At 45.8% G+C, this 20,313-nt stretch overlaps 1 protein-coding gene across 1 annotated transcript; it reads left to right on the top strand.

Moving 5' to 3' along the window:
- Positions 1-1,814: 1,814 nt before the first annotated feature.
- Positions 1,815-18,801, top strand: LOC112460721 (SH3 and multiple ankyrin repeat domains protein 2-like; the record flags this gene model as incomplete). Its single annotated transcript, XM_025025540.1, has 14 exons — positions 1,815-1,964; positions 5,946-6,126; positions 6,405-6,724; positions 7,153-7,417; positions 10,752-11,478; positions 11,884-12,116; positions 12,931-13,107; positions 13,404-13,614; positions 13,697-13,898; positions 14,058-14,367; positions 14,450-14,643; positions 14,817-14,987; positions 16,077-16,380; positions 16,577-18,801. Coding segments are annotated over 14 exons (4,686 nt in total), but the record flags the coding sequence as incomplete, so codon positions are not given.
- Between the last annotated feature and the right edge of the window lie 1,512 nt (positions 18,802-20,313).

The following is a 20,313-nucleotide window of genomic DNA, read 5'->3' as shown; positions in this document are numbered from 1 at the left end:
AAGAAGATAAGAAAGATTATATTTTCCAATAAATAAGATAAGCAGATGGAGGTAATTAATAAAGGTATTAAGTTATAAACTAAGGTATTTAAGGTTTGTTTAAAAAGGATATATGGAAATTTGTTGAAATATAGATGAGCTTTACTGAATCTGACACAAGGTCGCTTCTTCATCTCTATCTTTTTACTCATACGATCATTGCAAACCTCACTTTTAACGACGTCTCAACCACGACGAAGCTTTGCGCGACGAAGGAAACCACTGACGAGCGTGTCACGGACGCATCATTGAGCCGGCTTAGCGAATGAAGAGCGAAACGAGGACGTTATATTAGTCGCGAATACGAACCTTGAGGAAAACATATTGAATGCAGCCAGTATGGAAACCTCTAAAAATGACAGAGCACAACCGCTTTTCTATAATCTGGTCTAGAATCGTGCTGCGTAAAGTCGCGGTCGCTTATATTTCGGTCAAGTGCCCGCCTATCTAAAAAATCTCTTCAACGAATGATATATAATTATAGATATAAGAATTATTAAAAATCTTTCGAGATCCTTCGCTGTACGCTTATCTGATACGATTAATAATATCTTTCTCGTAAGACGATTTATCGGGTTGCGAGAGTATTTAGGTCGATGCTCTCTATACATATATGACACAAGTAAGAAAAAAAAACGTTAAAGCATCTGCCGCTAAATGTTCACATCCGTTTTCTCGCTCGTCAGCTGCCTTTTTTTTCTCTCGCATTTTGTGGCTTTCCCATGGTAGACCGCACCTCCGCCCATCGAGTACGGCGAGGTACGGCGACTCCCGCTCCTTTTTTTCGTGCGAAACCTTTAATTTGGCACGTGTTGCACTCTTGGCTATTGTTGCCATGATTGTCGGGTTGGCCTGGCTGGCTGTCTTCCTTCGCATCGTCGCCGATCTTTCGCGTGGCATAAGCAGAGTATATACGGTGATAATGCGCGGTTCTCGGGTGTGCGTGGCACGCGTGTTGTTCCACGGCGTCGCTTTTCGCCTATCTCGAGTCGTTACCCGCTAAATATTATAATACTGGGAGAAAGAGCGCCTCTCGCCGCGCCGCGCCGGCGTCGTCGAACGTCGTAAATACTATTAATGCAATCGGGAATTGATTTTCCCCGGTCCTCGTTTGGTATTCATGAGCGAAGAGTAGTTCGCCGCGTTATTCATCCTACCTATGAATACCAAAGATATTGGCCTAAGAGAATTTTGTGAACTTGTGAGAACCGTAATCGCGCGCAATGCAGCTATATATTTTTACAGAGATAAGCACTTGCTAGAAATACAATTATATTTCATATTTATAAATGTTTAAATATAATTGTTTGAAAAGTGTATATATATATGTATATAAAAGAAATCATGCACATTACAAGATTAAATAGAATTCTGTATTTAAATAATTATTCTTATAAAATATGAATTAGTTTCCAACTATAAATAAATTAATAATTTTCTATCTATTTGACATCGATGGAGTACTTTATGTCGAATCAAGTGGGTAATGACATTAATAATATTGATGTTTTGCGATATGTACACCCTGAGTGCGCCATGCATAATATAAATATATTCGGCGACGCATCGAGCCCTTCAATTATCAAGTATGGCATGATTGTCGTTGAAAATAGTGAATGACCTTACGAAGTAATTGCAAATTCTATGCCTGAATCTTGTCTCGGAAAGAGATGCCCGTTCGTTATTGTTGCTACATGCATGCGTGTCAGTCGGAAAAGTGGGGGTGGCGGGTCGCTTTGATCCTCTCTCGGCGCGAAGATTCACCTGTGCCTTAATATCAAAACTTCATCGCCTTACAGGAACTGAAGGAGAGCTTCAATTACGGCCTCTTCTGCCCGCCGGTGAATGGAAAAGCCGGGAAATTCCTGGACGAGGAACGCCGTCTCGGCGATTATCCTTTCAATGGACCCGTCGGGTATCTGGAGGTAAGGAAACGCGCTCTTTTCATTCCTTTCTATTTTTTTTTTGCCAAATTATTCTTTTCCCATTTGCGATCGTTCGCACAGTTCGAGAATCGATCGTGCTAATTCCGTTTGTCGTCATAACCACGAAAGAAGATAAATAGAAAAGAGATATATTTATTTCAGTCAGGCGATTACAGTCAGGTTCAGTAACACGTGGTAGTGTGGCACAGCGAGGGCTTCCCGTTTTAGTAACGGAAGGGTTAAGTAACTTCCTCGCGTGCGCATTAAGGCTGTCAGCAGACCCACTTCACGCCTGATAGGATCTAATTACGTTTCTAAGCTGAATAGAGAGAAGATAACAATATTCTTTAGTAGATGTGTGAAAGTACACTGGAATCGGATGAAGATTTTACACAAAGAAGAGTGTAATTATTAAACAGTAAAAATTAAATCTGGAATTACTTTCTTAAATAAGAGTTAGATTTGTGGAGAACGTGGAAAAAGTACTTTGTAAGATCATTTCGTCTTTTTTGTTGGTTGTCGACAAGGTATTCGTAAATAACGCTTGTTATACTTTTTTATAACGTTGCTCGATTCAATTTTTTGTCAACTTTAGAAAGATCATATGTGCAACTTCTTCACATCATCTTCAGTTTCGAATTAAAGACCCTGCGCAACGATAATCGTTTCCGTAGCGTAATGAAAAAGAGAGGTCGCGGAAGTACGTATTATGTAATTAATCATCGCGATGATCCTCCGCTATCCTCGCCGTACATAAATCACTCGGTGGTCGCGGTGCGACGAATCTACGCGCACGGCTCTTGCACGGCTCTCGACCGGCGATGACTGTTGAAACGGGGGTTTTGCGAAAAACAAATAATCCGGTCCCGGGTTAACGAGATCTGGATTCTATCCCGCGGTTTTCTTGCGTAACCGGTGCTAGTTCTCATCACCGTCCACCTCGTCGAGTCGTCCGCATCGTCGTCGTCGTCGTCGCCGTAGTTGTCTTCTTCTTCTTCTTCTCCTTTTTCTTCTTCTTCTTCCTCTTCTTCTTCGGCTGATCCCGATCGGTTCCACCGTGCCAGCTGCACGTCCCTGCTTCGTCGCGGGAGATTCACTTTCAGGGACGGCTGACTCATACAACTTCTTTGAACCGTCTTTAAGCCGCATTCACCTCGCACGAGTTACAAATTACATGGGGGCCCCTCGGCGAAAAACTCGCGTTTAACGAACGCCTGTCAGCGGGATCCCCACCGGACAATGGGGCCCCGTGGTTTTGAAAACCATAAGTCTGTGGATATGTCGCGGAGATCTCAGCCTTAACAATAATACCCTTACAGCGGGACTACGCTCTTCGTAAACATAGGTGTTACGGGTTCTTAAGAGGTATCACGTTTCATCAAGATTTGCTCGTTATTATTTAATTAACAATGGCGTTACTGGCCATTATCTTGACAAACCATCGCGAGATTTAATATAATAATCTCTTCGTAGTATACAACGTTTGAATCACGTTTAAGTAACGCCTTATTCAATTAAATAATATTTAAAATTGAAAATGAATGTAAAATAGGTAAATAAGTTACGGAAATAAGATAAGCAAAAACGAAATTACTTTATTCTATTTTTATTTATTTAATGGAAGCAAAATTATTTCAGGAAGATTTCCCTATCAAACAAATAAACGATATTGAATAAGGCATTATTTATACATTTAAGATATGCCAGGATGTTATTATATCTATGTTGAATAGGAAGTGAACTTCCCGTTCAAATCGCTGGTATTTCGCGCCGTAATGTTAGCCTTGTGCCAACAAAGTTTCCTTATTACGATAATCGATCCCTGTCAATCTCAAGACTCGCTTTCGTCACGAAAGCCGGAGGAAGTTAATTTCAGGGCTACTTCGACTCGAGGCCCAGTTCCTTTGATCTTGCTTATACGTATCGTCGTGGATTACAATCGGAGCAGGACGTGGGCAGATTTTGGCGAGTCGCAAATCCATGAATGAAAAATTAAAATTGACGGCCGCGCGTCGGCGGTGTGGCTGTCAGTCGAGCGCCGCGGAATAATTAATTATTTATCAATCGAGAGAGTTACGTCGGACAAGCTACGTCGTCGTACGCAATATTCAGGAATCTATTCAGGATCAGCATGAATTATTTGTTCTTTCTCGATTTCATCTCTGTGGATATACTCCGCGCCGGCTCGGGCGTAAAAACTTACTTTGCAGCTTCACCGTGGTTGCTTTCTTTATCCGCTCCGACGTATTCGCTTCCTGCCGCTCTTCTCCGATGGAATAAACAAACCCTTCCGACGGAATTTACGCAGAGCTAGAGCGCGGCGGGCGCGGAGATAGGAACACGCGGGCGCGTCATCTCACAATTCTCATTTTTCATCCTCGAATCTCGCTCAATGCTCGAGCTCCCTGCCGTATAGTATCAAAGTTGGGATAAGCGGGGCACCGTTAGGTCGAGCTGCCGCGCGCACAGCGCGTTCGTTCGTCCGCATTCATAACGCGATATAACCGGCTGATGCGCGCGCGATGTAATCCGCGCGATGATGATGGCAGCGCGATGCACTTACGCATCCGGCGTTACCGCACGCACGCGTTGGCACAGTGGTCTTTATCGCGCTATTATTGGTCGCGTACAATGCGGCCACGCGGTCGCACTTCTCGAAAAGAAGTCGCGTTAGATGACGGAACGTGATTCTTCGCGACACCGTTTTCACAATGCTGTCTCATGCAAAATTATTGTATTATCCGCGATTAAATAAAAAATTAAATTACGCATACAGCAATTCAATTTATAAGATTATAAATTGAATCAAACATTATGTACACGAAAAAAATGATGTATTAACAGCATTAAGTAACAGCAATCTAATTGAAATTACACACAGAAAAGTACATACTACCTGCAAGTAAATATTACTTGTTCTAAGTATTTGATAAGTTTGTATAGCCGCAAATCTACCATAAAGTCGTCGCAAGCATCACATTTACTCAAAACATATTCTAGATCTTAGCAAGCCTAGTACTTCAAACAAGAATATTTAATTAATATAAGAATTCGGTTTACTTATTACATAAAGTCTACGAAAGAGAAGTATATGTAATATTGTATATAATATTCTTGAAAGAGAAGAATAAATTCTTGTTTTGGGCACAAAATAATGAACTTTTCTAAAACTTGTGCCAAGTATATCTTAAAACTATTATTAAGAAAATATTCTTTGTTGCAGAAAACTGCCACTTAAAAACAAATAAAATAAAATGAAATAATTGCTTTCCTCGGCTGTAGAATGATATTTTTCTGTGTGTAATCTTGTTAATTCAATAACAGTATTAATGTTTTTGAATAACGTTTATTTATTTAAAACAAAAGAATGACTTATGCGTTTCATTAATACAGTTATTGAATTGACAATATTGCATTTTTAATAGAAGCGAATTTAAGAGAGAGTAAATCAGGTTCATTCTCCTGAGGGCGTAGCCGTGCTTTACGCATCTTATGTCACATCCGGTTTATTGCGTATTCATCGATAACGGAGAAATACGCGTGACGAACGTATTCATAGTAGATTGTAAGAAACGGCAATTATAACCGTCCAGGTGAGACGATCCAGGCGAGATGAGATACATTTACGCGATAGCCATGCGCGGCCGTTCTCTCGCGCGCGGTGTATTTACATAAGTACTACTAGGAGCTACCGCGGGATCTTTCGCTGTACCGCGACAAATTGCACGCGACGAAGACAGTCGGAGAGTGAAATATCCGGGTATCTTGTGCTATCGGCATTTAACGGTTTTATTTGATCCGCTGCATTATCGCGTGTAATATAGAAATAATTAACTCGCGTCGGGCAGCGAGCGATAAATTTCACGCTTTTACGCTCGACGAGACGGAAAGTGACGCGCCGCTAAATGGTCGTTCGGTAATCGTTTTCGAACAACATCGGTGTTTTAGAAAGCGTAAGTATCACCGCCAAATAAATTCCAGCTCAAGTACAAGAGGCGGGTGTACAAGATGCTGCATTTGGATGAGAAACAGCTCAAGGCTATGCACACCAGGACGAATTTGCGGAGGTTATTGGATTATGTGCAGAGCAGCCAGGTCGAGAAGATCGCGAAGATGTGCAGCAAGGGGCTGGATCCTAATTTCCATTGTCAAGAAACAGGAGGTAATTCGCAATTGCTCAATTGCGGGGAAAATTACTAAATGACTCGTGAGTGATGGAGCCTGATTTCATCAGTTTCGTCACAACGAGACCCGCAAATACTTATCTTGAAATAATTACATGCATCATTTTACGAATGTTATAACACTTATATTCTACCATGTAGATAATATTATAAAATTACAAGATAAAAAGATTTTCCATGTTTTTATACGAAAAATATCGCAAGGTTGTTAAAGCAGTAACCAAAAATTTGGAATCTTTTTTATTCTCGATTCCAGAGACGCCGTTGACCTTGGCAACGACCTTGAAAAAGCCGTCCAAGGTCATAATTGCGTTGGTCAATGGCGGTGCTCTCCTGGACTATCGAACGAAGGAGGGTCTAACGGCGATGCACCGCGCCGTCGAACGGAACAGTTTGGAGGCGGTGAAGACGCTTCTGGAGCTGGGTGCTAGTCCGAATTACAAGGATACCAAGGGCTTGACGCCGCTCTACTACAGCGTCATTTACAAGACCGATCCGATGCTCTGCGAGACGTTGCTTCACGATCACGCGACGATAGGGGCTCAGGATCTCCAGGGCTGGCAGGAAGTTCATCAGGTTTCGATCATTTCTTTCCTCCATAGATCATTTTCATCGGCAGAGTTTTATAAAAACGTTGAAGAATCAGTAGAATTATAAGATTAGTCATATTTCTTGCGGACATTCCCACTGCGTGAATGAACAGATCTTGATAAGATCTGACAACATTTTTTATCTCTTTATCATACTTTCCGATAACTTTTTAACAACAATTTCATTAGAAATATTCGTTGATATCGATTATATTAATTCTTTGTAAAGCCATTTCTCCGTAAAGCGAGGCTTAATCCATCACGGTTTCATTCATAAATTCTCGCGTGTGGAAAAATACTGGAATTAGAGCGCGCTGGTTACGAGTTAGCGAGGAATGCGAGACTTGAAATCATTGCCATTGAATGGATTTCCGCGTCTCTAATACGCGCCTACTCCGCGCCGTGTGCCCGCAGGCATGTCGCAACAATCTGGTGCAGCATCTGGACCACCTGCTTTTCTACGGCGCTGACATGAACGCGCGCAACGCGTCCGGTAACACGCCGTTGCACGTGTGCGCGGTGAACAACACGGACGCCTCGTGCATACGTCAGCTACTCTTCAGGGGCGCGCAGAAAGACGCGCTTAACTACGCGAACCAAACGCCGTACCAGGTCGCGGTGATCGCGGGCAACATGGAGCTCGCCGAAGTCATCAAGAACTATCAATCGGAGGAAGTCGGTGAGTTATGGAACGTCGCACGAAACGTGTTAAAAAGAAAATCGGAGCTCTCCCGCTCTCGACGGGAGGGGGGAACGCGGGGGCGCGAATATCCGGGCGCAGGAAACTCGCTTGGAGAAGAGAGGTCGAGGCATGATGCTGCAAGAATAAACGACAGACGTTGACGATCTTCTACCTCTCCACCTTCCCCCCCGTTCCTTCGCGTTCTTGCTTCTCTCGCTCTCTCGCTCTCTTTTTCTCGAACACTGTTCCGTCGTTCTCGACGGCTCGTTGCTCGCGCAACGATGATAACGCCGAACGGCGAGATCGTCCTTCCGGGATCACGAATGGGACGAACGGACTTGGAAGACGGATAACCGTAATCTCGTTACTCGACAGGATTTTTCTATATTCAGTAGCCACACCCGCGAAAACTATCAACGTGCCTGTCGGATTCTAATCCCCTCTTCTCGCGAACGCCGTACCATTTATTAGATAAGTTAAAACTCGGTGTCGAGTATCAAGATTTATTGGCGAACGCGATGGGTTTCGGGAGCTTTTTTGATTATCCGATATAATTTTCGATATTATCTCCGCGATATCAGCCGGATAATAAATTGAAATAACTTGTCGGGATCTTCAAAGTAGTGGCTAGCTATCGCGTTATCGCCGATACCGTTGTGTATTTCGAGACCGATATCTACAATATCTACGATTTGTTTGTTGAAACAAAGTCGCATATGGCCGTGATCGTGCGACACGATTAGCTTCACAAATGTTATCTGATAAGGAATTGAGATCGTGGCCTATAAACCACGTACGCTTTCATATGGCATGATTATAGTTGGGCATGGCATGAGCATGTGCACGCTGCTTTTCCCGTAATACAGAGGTAGGCATCGGTAGATGTAGTTTCTCTCGATCGTAGTTACTTAGAGGGTGCTTCTGGAATTGTATATTACACGCGAGGCGCGCTGTGAGAGCGTGACGTACGTGTGTGCAGTGTGTGTGTGCGTGTCAATGTACCTCTATCTACCTGTGTCTGTGCTGTGTGTGAGGAGTAACGTAAAGATTTACAATCATTTGTCATGGGATTTTTGGTGGTGATGGTCGTGTATGACGTCGAGTACATTTGTGATATCGCGGTGAAGTAACGACACTACCTCTTGATAGATTGCTTTCCAGTAACTAATGGTATTGTATTTTTGGTTCACTGTCGAATGGATCAGTGCTGCCGGGTCGGGAAAAATCGCGCCCTTCTCTTAATATTATTAAAAAACTACTTTTTTAAAAAATGAGTAAAAAAAGTCGCCAAGTGCACGCGTTAGTATGAAAAATAGTTATATGTTGAAAAAAATGTTATACAAAATTATTTTAATATAGTCAATCAAAAATATAAAATAATTGTGCATTGTAACGTAAATGGTGTTGATTTCCGTAAGAAGTTAAGAACATTTCATAATTTTAAAAATTGCGTCCTCATTCAATGAATGTGAAACTTTAAATTTATAATTTTCAGACTTTTATGATATCTGATATTAAAATAAAACTTGGTAAACATAAAATTTGGATTGTAGAATATTTTGTTGTATTTTAAAGATTTTAAAGATAAATATTAGATTTTACTGAATTTTTTTAAAAACTACTCGGCATTCTAACGGAAAAATTTCGTTAAGGAATGCGTAAATCGAGTATTTTTACGTTAAATCGAACACGTTGAATTATATATATATATTTTCTGGCAGCATTGAATTTGCAAGAATGTCTTGACTAGTAATATTTGGTAGTTCGAGATACGTTGTGAATCGACGTGGCCCCCGCGGGTCGTCGGAGTCTCCGAAGCCTGGAAAGGAAGCCTGAAGAAGCGCGTTCCGACGACTCCGCGACGGCGACGCCGATCGTCTGTGCACATGACGTATTCCGACGAAACTTACCCGTAATTTCGAGCACATTGTATCGCACAAAACGGATACAACAGAACGGGGATGGAGTCGTTATCCTTGCGTGTGCTTTCTACCGCTTTTCCGTCTGTACAGGGCGTCCCGGAATAGAACGAAAAATGGAACAGTTAACGTTGTTTCTGCTCAAGTTATTTTTTCTGGCTTCATTATTCAATATTTTAAGCCTTAAATCAAAATTCTGTTAAAATAAAGTTCACTCCGAATTAGCTTCCCAAACAGCACCGTGTCCAAAATCGGGACATTAGACGTCTTTTGGACATCGTGTGAGACATTTTAGAAATATCTTTGAGACTTTTTATGTCCCGATTTTGCGTGCTGTCTGAGTTACTAATGATATTACAGGAATATATTTTTGTCTTGAAAGTTAAATACGGGTTAAATAAGGAGGATTTTCAATTTAGCTTATATCTTGGAAATTATTAATGTCTGGGTATTTTCTCCGACAAAACTCTCACAAGAAGTAACGCCGTCCACTTTTCTTTCGGCTCCGAGACGCCCTGTACGTGTCGGTACTAAAACGACGAGTGCAATATCTGGTTGTCCGGAGGGGGTTACCCGGGGAGAGCCAATAACCATCATCGTCGCCATCGCGAAATAACATTGTGCGTGCGCGCGTGTGTGCGTGCGTGCTTGTGTGTGCGACACGGCGACCGCTTGTAAGATCGCTTTTGCAAAAATCCCGCACGGCGATCTTCCGTGCCGGAACACCGGAAGATCGATCATGGAGAACGGGGCCCTCCTCGAAGGGGCCGTAACTCTTCGTTTTAACAAACATAATGTACGATGTACAAACCATCGCGATTAAACGCGGATAATGACGACGCATAAATGCCGTCGCGATACTTAACGCGCGCTCGTCGATTAAGTAATTTGTTTGATATCTGTTTCGGTCACGAAACATTGTTTTCATCGTGTACTACGTGGCTTTTGATACACGTGTAATTTATCCTTTCAACCCTAGACAGTAAAAGCGATATCCAATATTCGTCATTTATGATTTTGAGATTTTCAAGTGACACGACGTTTGATTAGAAGTTTTATCAGATCGTCAGGTTTTAAGAAAGAAATTTCACGAACCTTGTTTAATTAAATTTAATAAAACACGAAATCTGATTAGTACAGAAATTATTGTGTATTGAGTATATATTTTATCGAAATGAAGAGAAATACACTGTTTAGGGTTCTCAGCATATTCTTGGCTTTCGCGTTCTTTCCGAACGATCGATAATTCAAGTATTCGGTATTAACCGACACGATTTTCACGATTTTCGCCCCTGAAGACTCGCGTCGACGCTCGTCTGAGAAGACGGCCCCAGAGTACATCTCGCGCCTACTCTCTTGTAAGGCTAAGTAATTCTTTCTTTACTTAACCTTGCAACCCTTGCGATTTTCAGTACCGTTTAAAGGGCCGCCACGCTACAACCCGAAACGGCGATCGGTGGCCTTCAGCGGCACCTCCACGATGATGACGACGAGCTGCTCGGCGAGCAATCTGGGCACCCTCACCAGGATACCGTCCACCGAGCAGCACGCGGTGGCGTCTAACGCCGGTGGTGGTACCGCTGGTACCCTTACCAGAACCATCTCGGTGGAACAGTACTCGAGTATCACGCGGGTACCGTCCGCCGAGCAGTACGCGACCACCGCGGCGGCGGCCGTGAGCCTGAGCCGAGTACCGTCCACGGAGCAACCGTATCCACCACCTCCGTCGTCCGGCATGCTCGTGCGGGCCGCGTCCGAGGAGAAATACGCGCCGCTCGGGGCTATGCTGAGCAGAGTCTCGTCCGGCGAGCGATACGACGCCGCCCTGACCAGAGTACCGTCCTCCGAGCAGTACCCGGCCGCTAGCACGCTGATCAGAGTACCGTCCACGGAGCAGTATCCGGCCGCCGCGGTAGGCCTGACCAGAGTACCGTCCACGGAACAATATCCCTCCACCGGTGGTGGGATCGCGATCGTCGGTCAGACGATCGAGTCGAGCCACCACCACGGAAGCCTCGGCAGAGTACCGTCCGTAGAGTCGAGCAGAAACGATTTACCGAGAATACCGTCCGAACAGAACGGCCACCGACTGACGTCGGAGTACCAGAGTCCGAATTCCTTGAGAGATCCTAACGTGAGGTAAGCATAGAACGAGCAAAAATCGCGCGCGCGAGCGCCGCCGATCGCTGGACAAGCGCGATGTAAAAAAAAGTCGCGCGGTTAAAGCGAAAGCGGACACGCGGGAGGGAAGAAAAAGACCTCTTCTCCTCCCCCTCCCCCGGGGAGACTCATCAGAGTTCGACAAAGATAATTTTCACTTCGAGTTTACGGTCGACACTCGCAAGCAGTTCGACGTTCGTTCGGTACGCTCGCGCGGTCACCGATGCTTCACCCTGACCAGGACCGATCCGCGTGTAAGCTGACTGAAAAAAAAAATAAAATAATAATGTGTCGCATCGCGGCACGCGAACCTTGGTCTTGGTCGGCGCGAAGCGCGATCGATCGCTACCGGTGTACCCTAAGAGTTGTACGCACCATTTCAAGATTGCCGAGCGCCGCGGAGAATTACTCGAACTTGAGAATGGAGGGCCTGACGAGGCTGCAAGAGCACCGGCTCGAGCTACAGCATCGCCTCGATATGCACAGAACGCAGATGGAGATGCCGCCGTCGCCGTCGCCGAGCAGCAGGAGCTTAGCGCCTTTCAGCTCGGCCAGCTCGAGCCTGTCCGAAGGCAGCAATCAGCCGTCCGGCGAAGACTCGGCCAGCATCGTCACAGGTACACTATTCTTTTCTCATTCTATCCCCCTTCAACCCACACCCTCTGCGCCCGCCCTACGACCAGGTGAGGGGACCAGAACCGCGAGAAGTCTGCTCCTCGATGATCCACGAACGAATCTGCGAAAACCGGAAACACGAAACACGTCGTGTATAATACCCCGGATCCCCACGAGAGAGCCAACTACTAAAGATATGAGGAAGCGGACGGTCGTGTTTCTTTTGCTGAGCATATCGCGCATAAAATGACGGACCATCGTCACGTTTGTTATGTACCATCACCACCAAAAACCGGCGGCGGTGCGCGAAGGTGGTCGAACGATACGATGAGAGAGTTTAATCGGACATCCCACATGGCTTTGATGGTTCGTGCATGTTTCCGTTTTTTTTTTTGTGTCCCCGAGGATATTAGAGATCCCGAGTTGATGGACTCCTTGCGAATCTAAACGAGCGAGCTGTGGGCGAAGTCTCGCTCATGGAGAGAACACGTTGCGCTTATTTTCATTAGCGGCCCGCCTTTTATTTAGGATGCGACGAATGTGACGCGACTGGCGATCTCTAGAGCTCTTTTGCCGTCGTAGAACATACTCTATAGGCAAACCGAATTGAGTTGAGTTTTTCTGAGGCCGAGTGCGCTGAAGTTTTGATTTAGCGTTAAGAGTTAGCCGTTTTTATTCTTTTTTTTCTCTCTCTCTTTCTCTGTCTCTCTCTTAAGGATTTTGATTTCTTGCATGGCGTTTATCGCTCGGTAAGGCGATGCGGGGCGAACACGCTGGGCATCACGCTGAGTATATCCGACCGTTGTCGATTTCTAGACAAGAGCCTCGGCGACACAGCGTCCGACGTGATCAGCGACAGTTCCGGGGTGGGAACCTCGCAGTCCGACACGACCAATTCATTATCCATTCCCGGCACGACGGTGGTCTGCGTGGAGAACTACAACAGCGGGATCGCCGGCCATCTGACTATCAATCAAGGAGACATCCTTGAAGGTACACCACCAGGCAAACCATTCAGCAAAACGTACTTCTCTCTTTCTCTCTCTCTCTCTCGTTTAGTCTCCAGCTCCGTTGACTTTGCAATCGACGGCGACGTAACGTCGCTCGCTCGATGTCCCGTGACTTTCCGTCTTTCCCCATGATTGACACCATCATTAACACCGTGATTCCGTAATTTGGGACGACAGAAGCCGTCTCACACTCTGCTTCTCTCGATTTCTGTTTTGTAGGTAACGCCCTGAAATATTTTTTTGATAGCAAGCGTGTTTTTGTTTCTTTATTTTTAACAGTCACCGGTGCCACCGACTGCGGCCTCCTGGAAGGGGTTTTGCGCGGACAGGGTACCGGCCTGTTCCCCGCGCATTGCGTACAGGAGGTCCGGCTGCGCCACACGAACATACCGCTGGGCCCGCAACCCGCCAGGGACGGACGAAATCGGGTTCTGGGTCGCAGAGAGTCGCAGCACAAATACTTTGCCACCGCACCCAGATTAAAGAAGCCGTGAGTTCCGTGCTCGATCACTTTTTAAATCGTTCTTAAAGTGTATTTAGCGAGAGACACAATAATGATTTTGAACTCCCAGTGTCACGTCGGAGCCCCGCACTGTTGTTCTTCATCGTTCGAGGAAAGGCTTCGGCTTCGTGTTGCGCGGCGCTAAAGCCACCTCGCCACTAATGGAACTCACGCCGTCCGCCAAGTACCCGGCGTTACAATATCTCGACGATGTCGATCAAGGAGGCGTGGCCGACTTAGCGGGTCTCCGGAAAGGAGATTTTCTCATTCAAGTAAGTTCGCAGACGTAGATATTAAAATTTACCGCTAACAATAAGTACGACAGGAATAAGTTATTATTTTATTTATTACTAAAAGTCATCATCGTGGAATAGCTTTATATTCTGAATTGGAATGAATTGGACTACATTTTTCTCTTGCGAACGTTCCAGATCAATGGCGAGGACGTAACGACGGCCTCCCACGAACACGTGGTCGACCTGATAAGGAAATCGGGAGAGTTGGTACGAATGACCGTGGTCTCGCCGGTGATCAGTCTTCCGAATTCCCAGTCGGCGGCCGCGTTGCCAACTAGTCAACCGATCCAGAGACAATACGCAACCTTGCCGCGCAAGGGTAACAACAACATAGTGATCGGCGGTACGCTCGGCAGGTCTCCAGCTCCTGTACCGCCGCGAAGAGATCCAAAGACCACGCTAAGCGTGGGACGAGCGAGAGCGCGATCGATGGTCGCGGGATTAGGTAACAGATTAGAGATCAAGATCTTACAACATGTAATGGACACCGAGACATTCATGCTATGTGTTTATGATGTTTCTCGTAGAAGGAGGCGGCGAAAGGGACGATCGTGACGAAATCGCGTCGACCGACGCGAAGTCGAGCAGCACGGAATCGATTCACATGCTGCAGCAGCCATCGATCGGATCGAACACTGGTCAAAACACCCCAGTGCAACCGAGAACAGCCAGCATTCGATCGCGTCCGACCTCCAGCAGAATCACCGCTGCGGAACTCGAAGTAACTATCTCTCATCCGCTTGCGCGGCACGCGCGCCGGACATGCTCCCCTCTCTCTTTCTTTCGCTCGAACACAGAATCTATCCGTGGCGCTCGTTGTCCTCGAATTGAATGGCATTGTATGGCACGAGACGAGACCGAGGCTTCAGCTTCGTCCTTTAATTTCTCTTCCAGGAACTATTTCAGCGGCAGCAGGGTAGCGCCGGCAGTCAGTACAGCTCGTCCATGATGAGCTCCTCTCACTTTCAGACTACTACTGGTCAGTCCACCAAGTCGCATCCGTCGTCGCCCGCCAAGACCGGCAGGGTGTACGCGAGCGTGGCGGAGATGAAGCGCAAGGGCAAAGTAAGGATGACCTGCCACTCAGTTACGAGCTCGCACTCGCCCTCTCGTTCGCGTGTCTCTTTTTAACATTTTTAATACCCTATAGTTGAAAATAAGCCCTTCGATGAAAGCTGCCCTAGATAATGGCAATTAACTTGTTTGTTTGTTTGTTTGCTCATCTCACCCATCAGTAGTTTGATCGAACTCTTTCTGACACCCTCCCCCTTTAGACAACTACTTTGATCATCCCTTAGTCTCTAATAGACATGTCTTTTTTCTACTTATTTTCCTCATATCATCCCCATCGATAGTAATTCATTAATGCAATATACTCGACTCGACGGTTAAGGATACCCCGTAAGAAAAGTCTACCAGCGTCGAAAGCGTCATCCAGCGTTTATTGGTGAACGCTCCGCTCTCTAGGCAATGGTAATGGTGGTTGTTTTCTTTTGCATGTGTGTTATAGTTTGCGCGTAAACCGGTGCGAGCGCACAGCAAGGGGCGGGCCTGGTGCGGGCGAGACGACGAGGACTACTACTTATATTACTGATCGAAAATACTTTGTTTCTAGCTCGTCCGTGGCTTGCATGATTTCAGGTGACTAAGCCATTTGCTAAATGAAAAGAAATCTGACGTCCGGAAGGGCGTTAGGTACCACCTACAGCTTCACGTGTTCACGCCTCAAGTATGATTAACCAATTGCCGCATTTGCATTTAACCAAAGTTTAGCGATTTTTCTCAGTTCCTTAAGTCGCTCTTCAGGATAAATTCTATAAGCATGGAAGGCTAACGATACGTAATTATCTACGTCTTCGCAGTATTCGACAGCATTAACACTTAAATGACATTTTCGCTGAGGCAGTAATGGTAGTTGGTCACGGTAGCTTGGTGGAGTTCACGCTTAGCAGGAATACGCTTCATCCTCGTATCACATTTCTCCAATGTCTCCCTTTGCCGTTTGTTTCTCACTCTATCCCTCGTCCCTTCACAAAGTTTTCAATCGCAATTCTGTAAATTTTTCACGCTCCGAGTTTTTCAAAGTTGGCAAGGCGATGACGCTGGCGTTTACGAGTCGCAGTCTGTACGAGCCTCTTGTTCTTACGTTTGCAGTCGCAATCGAGAGTACGCTTCTTCGGTGGCTTGGGCGGCGGTTCCGATCTTCACAGGGACTTCCACAGCACGCCGGATCTCAACGTGCAAGCGCAAGCGTCGTCCCTTCTGGCGCCCAAGTGCCATCGAAGTCAGGAAGACGTGAACGCCCTAAATGGTAGAAATGGGCTTCCACCACCGAACCATCCACCGCCACCTCCGCCGGTCGGACAAGTCGTCAAGATGAATGTCGGCGCCAACGTGCCGGACGTCGTTACGCCAGCCTCGGTCTACGATAACATGGCGCATATTCAGCAAGTCAAAGGTAATTTATATCAGTCATTTTTTGACAACCTCATTTATAACTCTCTTTTGCTATATTAAAGTGATTTATCGCACACGGGCTTGGATCAGAATAAATATTTTCAATTAAGCATTCAATTAAGCATTTATTCTTCCAATGTTTTGTTGCACCATGAAAATATTGTTATGAAAAATATTGTTATATTTGTTTTACACAGAACTCGCGGCAGCCGCGGTCGAAGGTAGCTACGGAGTGATGTCGAGCTTCCGGCCGTCGAATAGCGCGAAGCTGTACGCCTCGCCGGAAGACATGAAGACCGTTGGATATCGCTCGCGTAGTCTACCAGCTAATCGTCCGCATCTGAGGAAGTCTCACAGTCTACGCAATCCGCCGTGCAGCACGACGTTCAAGACGTCCGGCAGCCAGCAGGCGCTGAATACTAGCGTCAACATGAACAGTAACGGAAACGGTAATAATTCGATCAACAACCAGTACGCGCAACCGTTGAAGACTACTAGGAGTCACAGTATTGCCGGTATTCGCGAGCGAAAAAAGAAGACTGCCGTGAGCACTAGCTCGTCCGTCACGAACCTTTCGTCGATCGCGTCCGGCGCAAATGGACAGTCCGCGCCAGCTTCCTCGGCGCCGCCGATCCCCGAGCCAGATTACAGTCTGTCGGAATCGGAGAACGACGAGGGCGAAGACGAGACGGATGAGGACGGCGAGTCGGAGATTGCGAAGGAGCTGGAGAAGGCGGCAGCGCGAGAGAAGCTGGAGGCAACGCGGGAGACGTCCGGCAACTCCAACACATCTGGCTCGAGTTCGTCGGGCAGCGGTTCGCTGCCGCACTCGTTCAGCGTTGAGGAGATTCAGAAAGTGCGCACGCAGTTAAAGTCGTCCAAGAGCCATCCGAATGACTTCCTCCTGCAAACGCAACAGTCGCTCGTCGAGGATGGCGACAACAGCTCGAGCGGCGTCAGTTCGGACCAGGACGTGCCGGTGGGCCCACCGATGGGCTTCGACGACACCGCCGCGCGGAATTTGGCCAATCAGGAGAGCAACCAGCACTCGACGCCGGGAGGCGCGGCTCTGCTGACCGGCGCCGGGCCGATCGAGAAGGAGAGCAATCAGACCAAACGACCGGGCTACGGCGGCAGCGGTTTGCTGACCAGGCACGCAGTCAGCCTGGCGCAGCTGCCGCCGCCGATCGAGGCCGATGCCGAAGAGCAGAATAATGATCTGTACGTGCCACCGCCGCCGGAATTCAATGCCGGTCCATCCGCCGGCGGTCAAGACCAAGAAGTGGTGGTGTTCGCGCCGCCGCCGCAGTTCAGCGACAACAAGCAGCAAACGCAGCAGCAACAGCAAGCCGCGGCGCAGAATCGCGTCAAGATAATCGGTGCGATTCCCAAGGTCGCCGGGAACCAGGTGAAAGCGTCGGGCGGTCGGTTGCCGTAGAGAGAGAACCACAGATCGCAGCACGAATGTTTTTATTCGTGTATTCCTTCCCGACGTGGCGAGCAGGAAAAGAATTTTTAACACGTACATCGCGATTTCGAAGTCAATATATTTAGAGGCTCTCCGCCTTTTCGGTAGTGATCACCGCGCGACGAGCGCACTAAATTTAGACTATACTTGATCCGGTAAGAAGGGATCGACGATCCGCGCGATCGTATATAAAGCGCGGTCGCTTGGACGACACTTTTTTCCAAGAGTAAATCGTATTCTAATCGAGCGTCGTAGGAAGTATACCGAGGAGATAATCGAGCGCGTTTTTACCAAGTAAGTTAACGAGTGTGAGCGTACGTCCGATTGCACCACAATAGAGAAGATTGGTTTGTCGCACACGAGCGCATTGGTCGATCATAAGCTTGTCTTTCGCCAACCCTGTCCGTGAGTGAGCCGACAGATCCGCAAACCGATTCGCCGCGTCGTAAAGAGAAAACGTGAGCGGCCTAAGGGCACGAAGGGAGCGAATATACGCAATTCCGACGGAAGAGGACGAACCTTCGAGAAGAAGATGGAAAGGAGGGAAATGCATTTGATGCGTGTACGCGTGCATGAGTTGTGACGCGTGAATGTGCGATGCATATCGGTTTGTTTTTCATGTTTCTATCAAACTACGAGGTGTGTTTTAATACTTTTACACGACCACGACCACACGGACACTCTTCGCTCTGAGAAATACGGAACTGTCGAGGCAGGTTTTTTGCAAAGTCACTTCTAAACCAATTTTAAAGCAAAAGCATTTACAGCAGTCTCGCTCACTCTCGATCCCCCCTTTGCCGACGAAGCGTCGACGGCGATTAAATGTCGAACAAAAGCGCGTTCATTTTTTCTTTTTAGTTTTTCTCGTGTCTAGACACTGCTCAAACGCCTAAGCTCACAAAGCTCTACTCGCGAAGTCATTAGAGATTCTTCCTAATTTGTAATTGCAAATATTATTAATATTATTAGTATTATGATTTTATTATTATATTATTAATATTATTGTTAGAGCATTGTTATTATAATTATACGGCGATTATAACGCTCGAGTGTCGAGCCCCTCGAGAAAGCGCGTAGTCGCGTCGCGAAAGAATGTGTAGCACTATACTTCGTTATAATGCACCATTATTACTCCAGCCTGTGTAAAGTAAATCGTAACTCCTTCCATCCGCGCGAAAAGCTTCCTTGAGCCGGAAAACTTTTTTGTGTCCATGCATCACTGTCGAATATAAATATAAGAATCAAAGTCGTGCGGACGAGAAATATCTTGCCAGCATGAAATTGATGAAGTTGAAAATGATCAATTGGATCGGATTCTCGAGCTCTTCGTCGAACAAGCGCGGCCCATTATTTTTTTGCAAATTAATTGCGAGTATGTACATATATACATATATATATATATATATATATATACACACACTAAACCTTCCTGGTTATCGTTTCTACGCCTTCACGAATGCTGGATAAAAACAAAAGTCGCATTTTGTGTAGCACAAGTGCGAGCGCGCGTGAGTCGCCGGGTGGTTTTTGTAAACGTGGAAGAGGCCGAGTCAATCAATACGTTTTTAATGTTCCTTCGATATATTTCATTGTCATTTTTTCATGTAAGCACCAAAATCCAACATAGCGTAAATACCAAGTACATGAACATCCTTTTTTGTGTGTGTGTGAGTACAAATAATAGTCTGCGAGATATTCAGATATCTGGATATTTTTATCGGAAATATTATATAAAAATTATTAAACTTATTTAGATTTCGAAACAAAGTTAAAAGATTAAATAATTATAAGAAGAACTATAATGCAGAGCATTATATTTTATATATTTAACTTTCTTTTTCGATGACTCTCTAGATTTTATGTAATTTACTATAAAATTATATCTTATTTTATAATTTATATAATATAGTAATTTAGTAATTTATTTATATAATTTCAAAAATTATATAAAATTAAATCCTAATTATATAATCAACTTTAATACCACAAAATAATATTCCTGGAATAAAGGAAGCCGCTATATTTAATATCCACAAATATGAGATATCTGGATATTTCAATGAAACATACGCACACATCCGACGACGTTTACCAGATGTACACGCTGTGCGGGATCACGCATCATCCGCGGGATTATTCCGTAAAACTCTCGCAGTTCGGCAAAAAGCAATGCACGACGCGAGTGCATCATGACGGCTCGTACAATGCAGCAAACGGAGAGATCGGCCGGGAGACGAGGCTTTATTTTTGTTCGCCGTGCACGTGGCGCGCGCGGCCACGTGGCGTCCCGTGCGGAGCACGTGCACGACATCAGTTGCGTGCGCCAGCGGATGTGCTTAAAAGCGCACGGTTTGCGGCCGAGATTATATATATACATTATATATATAATTACGACATTCCTGCCAAAAGTAATACAGTAGTCTTATATATCAAAATTAACGCGAAAGAGAGAGAGAGAGAGAGAGA

This window comes from Temnothorax curvispinosus, unplaced genomic scaffold (assembly GCF_003070985.1).
Source record: "Temnothorax curvispinosus isolate PA1 unplaced genomic scaffold, ASM307098v1 QBEX01010748.1, whole genome shotgun sequence".
Classification (NCBI taxonomy): domain Eukaryota; kingdom Metazoa; phylum Arthropoda; class Insecta; order Hymenoptera; family Formicidae; genus Temnothorax; species Temnothorax curvispinosus.
Note: the sequence above shows the minus strand (reverse complement) of the source record. Positions and strands in the feature narration are given on the sequence as shown.